The 14,659-nt window shown below is 36.5% G+C and overlaps 1 protein-coding gene across 1 annotated transcript; it reads right to left on the reverse strand.

Annotated features, from left to right (window-relative positions):
- Positions 1 to 1,107: 1,107 nt before the first annotated feature.
- On the reverse strand, positions 1,108 to 5,282 carry LOC136258357 (E3 SUMO-protein ligase ZBED1-like). The gene is made up of 4 exons (XM_066051675.1): positions 4,896 to 5,282; positions 3,770 to 3,868; positions 2,897 to 3,154; positions 1,108 to 2,848 (listed from the first exon to the last, which is right to left on the reverse strand). The coding sequence occupies exons 1-4, from the start codon at positions 5,280 to 5,282 to the stop codon at positions 1,127 to 1,129; spliced, it is 2,466 nt and encodes an 821-aa protein (XP_065907747.1). The 3' UTR covers positions 1,108 to 1,126.
- Positions 5,283 to 14,659: the final 9,377 nt, after the last annotated feature.

Raw genomic sequence — 14,659 nt, forward strand, 5'->3', positions numbered from 1 at the left:
ACAAATGTATATAAGCTTTACAGTTTCTATAAGCTGCATAAACAGCAGTGTGAAGTAGTTGGATGCACAAACAACAGCTTTTAATGTTACTGCCTAAGGGCACATTTAGTGTATGCATCATTTCTATTTAAACATGGTGTATGGGAAGCACCCAGACCTTCCACCAAATATATTCCACTTCAAATCCAAACCTTCTTCCAGAAAATTCTGACTATGCCCCTGGATATATCATATATAGAAAATCACAAACACATGCAATTCAAATTTTCAGAATGCTGATGTCATAAAAAACTACAGTACGTAAATGGTGTATTCACGAATTGTAACATTCCTTCATGACACTACGATGGTTTAAACAGGTCCAACACAACTATTATTTTTCACATGTTTTGTTTTCTGTACTTTTTCTTATCACATCTGATAAATTGATCTAACTATTTTTACACACTCAGTATTGCATTTAAGATAAATATAATGTGCAGCCATCCAAGGAGTTTTGATGGTTAGCTGTAGATCATTCATTCATTCTTGTGAGTAAAACAGGTGTCGTACCCTTTAATTAGCAAGTTTTTTTGATCACTTGAACTCTTGAAAGATGATGATGCGCTTGACGGTACCATACATAGGGCAATGTACAAAGGCTTTGCCAGCCTATAATGAACAGCTCTACTATAAGCTTTGTAAGTTGTCTGAGTAATATTGTTCTTGTCCCTATAGATGAATCAACCATACAATCTTCTGACCGGTGTAGGGCTAGCTCAGGCTCACCATAATATCTCAAGCACAATTGTTACAATTTGTAAACACAAATTAATGCCATTCTCTATTTCAACCAATGTTCTTCCTGGTGGCTTATGAAGCCAACAATATCATTTGCCATGATAAGGTATTCGCTAGCTAGCTCACTTAGTTAATAACATCTTTTCATCATACAGAATTTGGCCCTAAAAGAACTACACAGTGAACATCAAGTCAAGATCAGGCATGGGGCGAAGTACATATAAAAGTACTTAAGTAAAGTACAAGTACTTTGACACTTGTTGAAGTACAAGTACTTTTGAATGTATTTAAGTATAAGTACAAGTACACATTTACAAAGTCCATGCTTAGTGTTACAATTGCGTTATCATGCCATTATGTAGTTCTGGTTGCACCTAATAAACATAAGCTGTGAAAATCTACCATCAGTAAGGCGACATCTTTCTGGAGTAAATACCTTTCCTGCAACACTAAAAAGTCTCTCAACAGGTGCTGAGGAAGATGGTACCCCTAGAACATCTTTTGCTAACCTTGACAGTACAGGATATTTCTTTTGGTTGTCTTGCCAATACTTTGTTGGATTTTGGGTCATTGGTAGCGTGTCAGTTTCAATGTATTCATCCACCTGCTTAGTGACTGTACTTAGCTGTTGACTTTCTATTGATGGGGAATGAGAGTTATCATACATGAAGTTGAAAAGTGATTTCCTCTTCTTCTTAGGTGGCGGCTCAGAATTTTCATCAGCTTGCAGGACAGCTACAGTTGACACAGCAGGAGATAATCTTTCTAACACTGCTTTAAGCAAATCCAAAGATCTATCTCTTTCAGCATCATCAGAACACCACCTAAGCTTGAAACGGGGGTCTAGGATACAAGCTACAATGTATGTTTCATTTTCCTCGTAATATGGCATACACCTATGTAATGATTGTTTAAGTCCACGAACTAATCCAGAGTGGTATTTGGACACCATGTTTTCAATGTGATGATATAATCCTCGAATACAGGGTAAAACATAACCTGCAGATGGAACACAACCAACCTGAACAAATTCTGTTGCCTCTTCAAAAGGAGTTAGAATTTCCACTATATCTTGAAGCAGGTTTTTTTCATGAGTAGTTAACTTGGGAGCATTTTCAAGTTGTGACAACACCGAATCTGAAACAGCAAGCACTGATCGTATCATTTTAAGCTGAGAATTCCATCTAGTTGTATTATCAGCTTGTAGCCTAGTTTCATCCTTAAGGACATCAGCTGCTACTGTTGACCTGCACACAAATGATACCAAACTAGAGCACCTTTTGATGACTGTGTTGATCTGACCTGCCTTTGCCATACCATCTTTTACCACTAGCTGCAACACATGTGCAAAACAGGCATGATGTTCAAATAAGACTTGGCTCTCATCAAGGGAAACATTATCACACCTCTCAAACTCTGACTCGCCTTCAGCCTCACTATCATCACTGGCTGTATGATCTTCAACATCTTCATAACCTGGAAGAGTCAAAAACGCCTTCTTTACATTGGATGCACTGTCGGTGATTATGTGCTTCACTTTTTCCCTCACACCAAAATCAGAAATGATTTCATCATACCACATCATAATGTTATCACCAATATGTCTTCCACTGACTTGATTGCATGCAAGCATAACTGACTCAAGGTTCCAGTCATCTGAAATATAGTGCCCAGTAATGCCCAAATAAGATCGCATTTGTCGATTTGACCAGAGATCAATTGTTAGGTTGATGGTATCAGTCTTCTTCAGCTTGTCTAGTACACTACTTTTTAACTTATCATATTTCTTCTTCAACAAAACTGTGGACAATTGTTTACGGCTTGGCACCTGGTACTGAGAATCTAAGATCCTTAACAGTGATTTGAATCGCTTGCTCTCTACTACAGACAGAGGAATGAGGTCATCTGCAACGAAATCGACTACTGCATCAGTTACTAAAATCTGCTTTGGGTGTTGTGAGCTGTATTTTCTTTGGGGCTGCAGTAAATGTGTCAATGTTTGCTGTGAATTTGACTGTGATTCATCTTCATCCTGTTGTTCTTTCAAGAGAGTTGCGTGTACTCGTCTCTATTAAAAGATTTTAAAATGGACAAGTACAATAAACAGTGTTCTTACCATATGCTTCCACCAATTTGTAGTAGTCCTAACAGATCCAGTGATTTCCTTGGTGCAATACTTGCACTTAGCCTTAAAATTCTCTGCTGGCAAGACTTTAGGTACTTCATAGTGCTTGAGCACAGCTGGAACCTTCTTCTTAGCTGACATAGCTGCCATAGCTGTCTGCTTCTTAATAAAATTAACTGACAGTCCAACAGCAGTCCCACTATTTCCAAGATCATCAGAGAAATGATGGGGGAAGGCTGGATGGAAAACCTTTTAAATACTGTTTCAAAGCAAACTCAACAAGTGGCAGGTAACTTCAAGCAAAAGCTGACCATGTTAAAATCCCATATCCAGGAACATAATTATTATCTTTGAGCCAATATACAACTTATTCACTTGCATGGTTTTTATACATGTAAATGTACTTCATTGTACTTCAAAGTACTTCAAGTACTTATAAGTACTTCTAAGTACATTAAGTACTTTAAGTACATTGCTTGGAACTTAAGTATAAATACAAGTACATTACATTTGTACAAAAAGTATTTAAGTATAAGTACAAGTACTCTAAAAGGTGTGCTTAAGTACACTTAAGTACAAGTACCAAAGTACTTCGCCCCATGCTTGGTCAAGATCTCATTAATTGAGACCAAACCATAATTATGTTAGTCTCATAGACATCTCAGATAACCAGAGGCGAGCACTAGTACCTATTCTACAAGATTTACTCATTTTTCAGCTTTTCAAGTTCAATTTTCAATCTATCCAACTTGGATGATAAAAATGTAGTGTCCTCTGGTAATGTAGTGACAGTTAGCAACAAAATATGAAGTAGTAATCATGTGAGAAGTACATAATAATACTGGTAGTAACTGTACTACTTACATTAGTAGTAGCTAGTATGTTAGCTCCACTACTTAGTAGAGTGTTGACCACCTCCAGGTGTCCACAAACACTGGCATTATGTAGTGCAGTCCATCCATACTAGAAAAAATGATAACAATTACGTAGTACAATCACAACATGTCAAACATACTCTATACTAGTCTAACATCACAGTAAGGTTGAAACAATCTTTAAAATTCGATATTATAATACTCTATAAGGCCACTCCAATTGGTAATTATGTTTCTGGTCCTTTGAAAATCAGTTTTAGGTGCGGGTGGGCGGAATTCAGCAACAAAGCAACAATGAAGTGACTGCTCAATTAGAGTATTTTGTGATTTACTGACTGTTCTATTAGAGTATATCGATCCGTACCATGCACTCTGCCCATTTCTTGCAGGTTTTCACTGATAAAATGCAAATTATGATACTTAGATAGGTAGATTTAGCATACTTGTTGCTGCCCAATATTTGTTTCTGAAATCCAGGTTTTTCAAAAAGCTGATGCGGGAATTTTACCCATGTATTTCTGAAATTTCACATTCTCCAAAAAAGGATGCGGGCGGTGGACCAGAAACATAATTACCAATTGGAGTGGCCTAATAGGGCTGGGACGAAGCTTCGAATGTTTCGTGGGTTCGAAGGTTAAGTGAACTTCGAATTATAAAAGTATCCTTCGAAGCTTCGTAATGCACTCATAGTCTACGAAAGAATTACAAATATACGTCGTCTTCTTTATTGCAGCTGCTTAATCCTCTTGCGTGATCAATGTTCGTCTCTTCGCGATCGATCTTCATGTGCCACGCCCACTTTAAAAACCATCGCAGTTCAGCTTGCTACCATATTTGCAGCCTTAAAACACCTTATAAAGTGATAGATAATGCACGGAAAGCGTACTTTTAGCCATTACTCGGTGTTTACCTATGCACGATTGTAGTGTAGCGGACACGCCCATTTGCAATCGATCGATCGCGTCATTCAGTACTGCTGCTATGCACTTTCCAATGCTTATGATTATGATAATTGGAAGGCAGCAAAATGCTGATTACATCCAATAAAAAAAAGAGATATAAAAATGGTTTGGGGATATTTACAGATAACTAGCTAGAGTGTGTGCATTTATTACAAAGTCTTTGTCATAGCATAAGGAGGGTAGATTGTTCCATTCTTTAATAGTTCTGTAAAAATAATTCATTTGGTATTTGTTGGTGTTGGCTGCTGGCAGTATGAGTCTGAGTGGGTGGTATTGTCTTGTGCTGGTGGATTGTGGCAGAAAGTAATTGGGTATTTGTAATGCTGGCTCCTGCTGGTGAGTAATTCTGTGAAATAAAGATAATCTAGATGCTTCACGTCTCTGTTCCAGTGTGGTCCAATTAAGATTATCTAACATTGTTGTTACACTACTCTTAAAACTGTAATCTGACTGCACCCACCTCGCTGCTCTCCCCTGAACCATTTCAAGTTTGTAAATTACTGAAGTTCTGTTGATGTGGATCCCAGACTTGAGTGGCATATTCAAGAATTGGTCGCACAAGTGTTGTGTAAGCGTCTGATTTAACCTTACCGTTACATTTACTTAGATTTCTTTTTATAAAATTCAGCATCCTGGTGGCTTTGTTTGTAATGTTATTAATGTGAGGTGCCCATGAGAGTGAATTGTCTAGAAGTATCCCTAAATAATTATATGTGCTGCTGGATTTGATGGTCTGGTTGTTTAAAGTATAGTTATTTTATGAGAGGTAGATGACGTCTCATAAATCTCAGTAAGACACATTTGTTGATATTAAACTCCATCTGCCACCTCTGTGCCAATCTAGAAATTTCATCAATATCTTTCTGCAACAGAACCACGTCATCTTCATTACTAATCGTTTATATATAGTAAGAACATAAGAGGCCCTAATACAGTACCTTGCGGGACACCAGAAATAACTGAAACAAAATCAGATTCGTTACCATTCACCAGTACTCTTTGTGTTTGTTTTGTCAGCTATTCAGAAATCCAGCAATGTATCCTGTCGTTAATTCCATAATATTGCAATTTCTTAAGCAGGCGTTGGTGGGGTACAGTGTCGAAAGTCTTAGCAAAATCTAAGAAAAGTACATCAATTTGTTCGTGGCTATCTATAGCTAATTCTTCAATAATGGTAAGCAGCTGGGTGGTGCATGAGTGTCCTGATCTGAATCCATGTTGGAAAGAGTTAAGTATGTTATTCTTCTCTAGGTGTGACATTATAGAATTGAAAATTATGTGTTCCATCACCTTACAGCATACAGATGTCAGTGAGATGGGTCTATAATTTACTGGCATGGATCAATCCCCTTTCTTATAAACAGGTACAATATTAGCTTGGAGCCAGTTATTAGGAAGGATCACTTCGTTAAATGATTGGGTGATAGTATGTTAAGAGATCTGCACTTATTAGACTTTGTAATTTTAATACATGAGTGGTTATGATCATTAGTGGAAATTACTTGGAGGCATAAATCAAGAATTTCTAAGTTATGATTAGCTATATTATTACTGTTGCTATCTAGTCAATTGGAAGACTGGGAAGCACCATTCTTTGTTACTATTCTTCCCCTCTTGATTATTAGGTTCTTTTCGCCATTGTCCTTGTGTCGTTTTAGTTCTTCTCTAAGTGCCTTATTGGTTTCCCGCTCCTTAATTGTTAAATCTGGTGTTACATAGATGTTATTCCATCTTTCAGTTGCTCGGAGTTTAGAAGCCTGTTTCATAACTAAGCGCTTGTGGTGCTCATCACTTAGTGTTACTAAAAGTAATCTTACTTTACTACCACCTGGCTTTCCAAGCCGCAGCACATTAGTTACACTTGACTTTGGTACATTGAACTCTGTTTCAAATAGCGAATGAACACGTGATACCAAACTGTTACAATTTTTGTTGATGAACGCTACAATGCGCTATATATCACCAGGAGAACTGTTGTTTTCCTTAGCAAATTGCTGCAGTGCCAGTTGCAATCGTGCTCTATCGACTTCATCAAAGCAGGCTTTCAGTTGACTGTCGAAAAACAGTTGGCGATCACAAAAATTAGAATCAACTGGTGAAGGAAATGTTTGTAGTAAGAAAGAAAGACAATTTGGACAAGGTCTGTACATCAGTGTGTTAATAATTATTATAAAATAATGGCATAATGGTAATACCCTCCCGCCCGCATCATAATAATTAGAAAGGCTGGATGAGAAACTAATAATCACCGAATAGGGGCCTTACAAGATAGTATTATTTTTATAAAAGTTCACTACGAAATTATAAGCGCATGAGCTTAACAACCCGACTCTATGGTAACTTGTGCACTAGAGTTCCATTATTCTCATAATGGAATAAACACTGTTCTATCTTTTGCCCCTCTCATCCCTTTAGCAGTATCTCCTAGATCCGTCTATGAAAAAAGTTTATAAACTAGTATAACAAAAAAATTCTTAAATTAAAAATGAAGTAGGGTTTCAGTGATAAACAGTATTGAAACAAGAGATGTCGGTAGCTATGAGTGAAAACCTCTACATGGTGTTGTAGCAATGTGGGGCTACAATACCAAGTAGGGATTTTCCCTCATAGTTATCATTCTCTTGTTACACTACTACTTTAATAACTGGAACCCTACTTCATTATTAAATCAATAATTATATTAAATTTTGTTGTACTAAATTGTTAACTATATTTGTTAGATCATAGCTATAAAATACACTGTTGTTGTGACTGCTGTATTAGAGTATCTCAATCTCACTACTCAGTTATGCAGTGGATTAAGCTGGAGGTGTGGTACCAGAGATAATAGAGGGCTCGTAAAGTTGTTTCTAGTTTCTGATTTCATCTTTTTTGTATGTAGTCTACAATGTATCACACTGATAGTAATACTACATACACACTGTACAGATATCATGTGATCTGTACTAACAGGTTTAATACCAAATACAACAATCTCAACATAATGTGATACATACACTGGTAAAAGCATTAAGTATAGTACTAGCATCATATAGACACACTTTTTGTAGATTTGTACATTTTAAGATCATACTCTATTAGAATAGTCATGAAGTTAGTTGTTGTAACTTTGAAGTACTCTAATAGAACAATCAAAATGAGATGAATATGAAACACCTTAATAGAACAAGCTCTCATACTTGGCAATATGGACACTAACAGAGAAAACAAGTAAAGATACAGTTGTTTTGTGAAGAATCATAAAACACTGAAACATTCTTAACAGCACATAATAGTGCCATACCTAATTAACCTCAACACATTTACCCACTCAAATTATATAGTGTGACAAATCACATTTAATTGTGGGTTTGGGTTTACAATATTTGGTAATAATATGCATACTAGTTGTGTTCCTGTAAGTGGTACTGCTAACACACTGTACAATACAAAATTTTATTAATTTGTTAATGAGATATTTACATACATAAAAAATCTTTTAAAAATCTTACCTTATTAGTAAGACCACATTTGTGACTGGATTTTGGAAAAACGATTCAAATCGCACATTAGAAATTCGAGATAAATAGTTTTAAAGAATTCAAGTCAGCATAACTTGCCAAGGATAGCAAGCACACTTATGAAATTTTCATAAAAGGTACATCAATCTATTACCTTTCAGAACACTTCCAGTACTTGTAGCTGCTTGCAGAGTTTCCTGCCAAATAAGATAGAAAATCTGAGCAGTTGGACAACTGAAGTAGTATTACGAGTGCTCACAAAGGAGTGGAGGGAGGAGATGGCAGGGAGGGCTAGAGATAGACTTCAAAATGGAGGCAGAACATGATTAGAGTCAAGACATGAGATTACAGGGCTGCGCTGGCTCCTTAATGGCTGATATGTAGCAAAATCAACAGAAAAAACGTCTGGCCAACATTATCAGGCCATTTACCAGTATACCACTGATTCTTGCCAAGCCAGACCCTTCACAAGGCCAGATACTGCCATTCGAGATCTCTATACCACCCAGAAAAGTCGTCTGTTAAAACCAGTCTCATGCAAATAGTTTGAGTAGTACTGAGGGTCAAAACTAGCAGTACAATAGTGTGGCTATTTACTGGTGGTGTTAGTTTGATTTTACCTGATGTGAGATTTGGATCGGTTTTGTAAAATCTAGTCACATTTTAATAATATAGGAGACAAACATGTGCTCAATAATTAGGTCTTCAACATAACTTGACTCATATTTGTAGCACTACCACCAATTAGCACCATTACAGCAATAAACTCATCAGAGGTGGATGTGCCTTTTAACAAATATCTGCCTTCTGTGTTTCCCCATTCCTTTTATCTTCAATTAGTCATCTTATCCTTCATACCAGCTACAAAGGCATTGTTTTTCCATATCAATGCTTTCCTTAAATGAGAGAGAGCATTTATTTAGATTATACAAAATTATATTTGACACGCTTAACGGACTGTAGTATCCTTGTGATAGCATTGGGTAGCAATTATGCAGGGCTTGTAAAGTGACTGTAATGGGCCACACCCAAATCATCTACTAAAAAAAATGTTTAGATGATGCTGCCTACCAAAGTATCCTAGCCTCCGAGAAAAGATTTTGGCTAGTTGCAAATCTCTGACTGATTTATGTACAACCTTACCATACCTACACCCTTACCATACCTACACCCTTACTATACCACAATTTTATAGTTTTATGAACAAGTGTCATGATAGGAGAGAAAATACATACAAAGTCAGCCATGTGACGGTTAATAAATACAGGAAACCAATGTTATTATTAACACCCTGTACACTGTACTTCACTTATAATCAGGTTTTGTAAATCTGTAACTCCTTGGTGGCTCATTTCTTCTTAGTGGGAATAAACACTACTTATTTTCACAGGTTTTTCACAAAAAGGAGACCAAACTACTTTATTGTAAGTTCATTCACTTATTTATAACCAATCATGAAGTAGATTTTTGCCATAAACAAAGAAATGTTCACTACATGTATACACACATAGAAGTATGGATGTCTTCATCAGTACAAGTACACAAAATAATTTGGAATTTTCAACTAGAGTAGGGACCATAGCACATCGATAAAAAGTACTGAAACAAGTTGGAGTAGTCTACGACATTAAATCATAGCAAAACAAAAAGGAGTGTTTTTCCCAAATGTGCTCAAGATACCATAATGGAAATGCATAACACTTCTTATTGTTTTACTGTGATTTAATATCGTGCACTGCTCCAGCTTGTTTCAGTACTTTTTACCGATGTGATATGGTCCCTACTCCTATGATCAACCTGTCACATAGCATTTCAAATCAAGAAAAGCACCTCTGCAATCCATGCATACCGAAAGAAAGAAATAGCGCCCTGCACCCCAGTTATATCAATTATCACCTGAAAAGTGAAGTATCCATTATGCTTCATTGTCAGCTATGTATTTTCAACCCGTTACACAGCAGTACAAATCAAGAACTGTTTGAAAAGCACCTCCGTAATTAAAATAGCCGCTATAGAAAATACAGACGATTTCTATTACAAAGGGAATCCATCACGTGCTAGCTACCACCAAATTAACACTCAATGCTGTCACTAAGATGAATGGGACACAAAGGAGGGCACTGGTAAGTCCATGAAGAATACATTGTACATACTGCGGTATGCCAAAAGGCACCTCTCATGCCGAAGCAATGTCAAACTGTGAAAAAAATCAAGTCTGTATCCTTAGCCATTGTCAAGTTACGCTTTTCTGAAGGAATCAGTCAACTACTTGGTCTGTCAGTTACTCCTGTTAAATAATTACTATTTTAAATTTCTTAGCAACTTGTTGAAAGCATTTCTGGTCAATCTGAAGGCTTGTTTGGCTTAGTTTTGGCTACCTTATCGGCGTCAAGGAAAATTGAGGCTGGTTTTTGGGTAATGTTGTAGGCCATGCCTACTCCTTTGTGGTCCTATTATACAATACGTTATATGATAGGCTTGTAAATCATTGTTATTGTGAATTTGCTGACCTCTCTTATTATTAACTCTTGCCACAATGTTATGTGATTGGATTTTGGAAAACAATCCAAATCGCACATTAGAAGTTTTGAGATAAATGGTCCGGTTTTAAAGAATTCAAGTCAGTATAACTTGCCAAGGATAGCAAGCATGCCTATGAAATTTAAACAAAGATACATCAGTCTATTACCTTTCAGACCACTTCCAGTACTTGGAATAAACATGTCTCCCATGATTCATTGAAAGGGCTTCTCAAACTTTAAAATTTGTTGCATCATAACATGTACACATGTAATTCTTCAGCCAAGAGGAATGCATTCAGAGCACTTGTCCTACCAGTTTTAGATTATGCAAGTACCGTGTGGAATCCTCACACTCAGAAAAACATTTCTGAAAATCCAAAATTGTGGGGCTCGTTGGGTGTGTGGCAACAGGTACAACTGTCATAGTCACACATGGTCAAAGTCATCTAGTGAATGTTGTCATGAGCTTCACTGGCCATCTCTTTCTACTCGTTGGAAGTATCTTACAATAGTTACCATTTATGATGTTTATCACTGCCACATTTCCTTACCTTTTTCAAGCTCCTTTTCATTTACCAATTCTTGTACAAGATCTCACTCCCTTTCGTTACAGTGTAAGCAGTCATCAATAAACTCTTATAGGTTTTCTTTTTTGGTAATGGTATCTTTTATGGAATTCTGTCCCACATGATATTCTCTCTCTTCTCACTTTAGACGAGAGTTGTATAAATTTTTGTAACACTATTTTTTTCTCTTGCTACAGTATTTAGTTATTTGTTCTGCATTGTACTAATGTCCTTGTAATGTTTGTTGTTCTCTGTTTTTGTATCTTGTGTTTTTGTAGGTGTTCCTCCTATAGGCATTTACCTTTTGTAATTACCTTACCCTTATGGTTAAACAAATAAAATAAATAAATAAATAAATACTTGCAGCTGCTTGTAGAGTTTCTCACCAAATAAGCTAGAAAATCTGAGCAGTTGGACAATCAAATTAAGCAGTATCATGAGTGCTGACGAAGGAGTGGGGGGTGGAGGGTGGTAGAGTGGGTAAGGGATAGACTTCAAAGTGGAGGAAGACCTCGATTGGAGTCCAGACTCCAAACACGAAATTACAGGGCTGTGCTGGCTCTTTAGTGGCTGATATATAGCAAAATCAACAGAAAAAATGTCTGGCCAACATTTCTAGTCCATCTACCAGCTAACCACTGATTCTTGTCAAGCTAGACCCTTCACAAGGCCAGACACCGCCATTCGAGATCTCTACACCACCCAGAAAACACGTCTGTTAAAATCAGCCTTGAGTCGTTTGAGTAGTACTGAGTGTCAAAACTAGCAGTATGATAGTGTGGCTATCCACTGGTGGTGTTAGTTTGATTTTGCCTGATGTGCGATCTGGACCGATTTTGTAAAATCTGGTCACATATAAGACTTTGTACAAATCCATATAACTTTCACATGGTCATTATTCATTACACAAACAAGACAAGTGTTAACAAGCTTGACAGCTGACAATGTCACATTAGACTTATTGCAAACATATGACAGTCACTCTGTATGGCAGCTAATACTTGTTTGGTTGAGGGTGAGCACTAGTTGCATAGGACAATGTACAAAGAGTTTGCCAGCCTACAATGAACTGTATTATAAGCTTCATAAGTTGTTTGTGTAATATTGTTATTGTACGTGAATGGATTGACGTTACCATCTTTTGACTAGTGTGGGGCTCTCTCAGCTTCACCTCAATAAACATCTCAAGGATATTGCTAATTCATAAACACACATTCATGACATTCCCTAATGTTCTTTCTGATGGTTTATGAAGCCAACAATGTCATTTGCAGTGAATGCTGTTATACTTTCAGTACAATACCATTATAGAGAGTTATAGAAATGTTACAGAGACTTTTCAGTGTCAATACAGCCAACATTTTTCACATGTTCACTGAAGCATACATAAAATGTTTTATCCATGTTGGTACTAACAGTCAAGTACATTAATAGTATTATAAGTATGTACGTGTTGAGCTGAATCCTCAAAAACATTTAGTAACTCATGGATGCAATTGCACATGATCTTGAAATAAATTTGGCTCATTTGTAGTGCTACTTGACCCGCTAAAAATATTTCAAAATCTATTGTTTAAATTTCTGACATGATATTACAGCCAATCAGAATTTTAGCCATGATACATTTCCTATAGGGAAGCCATAAAATGCTTACAGCCCTTTTCCGAACTTGTAATGGAGCCAATTTGCATGTGTCTGTTATTGACACCTTGGCTGTCACCATTAATCATATAGTTGACTGAAATGTTTACTCTCTTGAGAAAAAAATCCACTTTTAATTTTTAGCTATATTTCAGAATCCAGCTCAACTTGTACATACTATAGGTACTCATCAATGTGATGTAATGTGTACACAATTGTATTACCAACAACCAGCCTGTGGTCACTAACAAGGTGTACACCTGGTTTAAATAGTACATGTAAATAGTAACATGGTACTTGGGAATTTGAAAAAAAAAGTTATGTAGTTTGTGACAATTAGCTAATTCTTTCTTCAAAATTCCAAACCTTAATTGAGAAATCATTATTTCAAATACACACAACACCAGTATACAGTGACAACTGTCAACAATGTCACTGTTGTTACTGTATTACACTATTTGTACAACCAAGAGGGGGTACAACATTACTTATACAATATTAACTCATCAACATACTACCTGGATATCATGTTGAATGGCACATTATAGTTAATTTGTGAATACTACACTAAATATAAAATACTAACCATTTAAATGATATAGCCAATTAATTTGCACTAAACATGACCATATATGGTAACATTTATGGGAACACTTTGTATACAAGTCAACACACTACACATTGTATCAACTCACCACCAACTTCCCATTCACATCCACACCATTCTGTAGGTGTTGTTGTACATCACTGAGTCTGCCATTATTAGCAGCAACACATAATCCCACAATGGTATACTATAGTGTACATATAATGTAACAAATAACATGTCATGTACTATACAGCTACACTACTGGACACAATACACAACATGGTGGGGTGAGTTAGAGGTGTAATTTTTATCCCTATAACAAGTGGATGACTACCCCACACATAATGGGAGATGATAAAATAACATAACATATTGAATACACATGACTAAGGTATCCAAATAGAAAAGTATTAACACACAACACATCCAGACTGTGGGGGAAACTGTTGTGTATTTTGTGATTTTGCTTACAACCATGAATGTTTTTACTGTGAACCTTCATAACATGTATCAACCACAAAAAGTTTTCCACCTCAAATGATTACATTGTATGGTATCAATTGTAGTATGAGTGACATTTTCAGAGGTCACTATTTGACATTTGTCCTTACTTGAAAACATTATCTTATATTTAAAGCACCACTGTATGTGTACAGAGAATACAACAGGAAGGAGTATATCAAGAGGCTAATACAGTATGTAGAGGCAGAGGAAGGTAGAAAATTTGGGAAGGGGGGCTCAAAATTATTTGAACCGACACTTGTATGAAATGAAGGCTTGTTCATGGTTGCAGGGATTGCAACATTGTGCAAAGCACACTCAACATGCAAAGCATAGTTCAGGGTCTGGGGACATGCCCCCAGAATATTTTTTGAAAAATAGGTACTACGAGATTGAAACTGGTGGCAATTTTTATAAAGTATTGTCAATTAAAATCTTTCAGGTACAACATATGTACAATGAATCCTTCTACTATAGAGCTGCTGGTTTTGAAACCACGATGGTATTTAATCACGTGATACACTCATAATGTTACACAAGGTAATTATTAGAGGAACTCTGCCTCTCTCATCTGAAAGTTGTGGGGGGTTCCAGCCTC

The sequence above is a fragment of the Dysidea avara genome, chromosome 6 (genome assembly GCF_963678975.1).
Source record: "Dysidea avara chromosome 6, odDysAvar1.4, whole genome shotgun sequence".
Classification (NCBI taxonomy): Eukaryota; Metazoa; Porifera; class Demospongiae; order Dictyoceratida; family Dysideidae; genus Dysidea; species Dysidea avara.

Bases quoted from the DNA above. Each gene is read 5' to 3' on its own strand.
- LOC136258357 (XM_066051675.1), bottom strand. From the start codon at position 5,282: ATGCCACTCAAGTCTGGGATCCACATCAACAGAACTTCAGTAATTTAC. The intron at 3,155-3,769 runs GTAAGTAGTACA...AGTATTTAAAAG, and splicing joins ACATACTAGCTACTACTAAT to GTTTTCCATCCAGCCTTCCC. The intron at 2,849-2,896 runs GTAAGAACACTG...ATCTTTTAATAG, and splicing joins CAAATTGGTGGAAGCATATG to AGACGAGTACACGCAACTCT.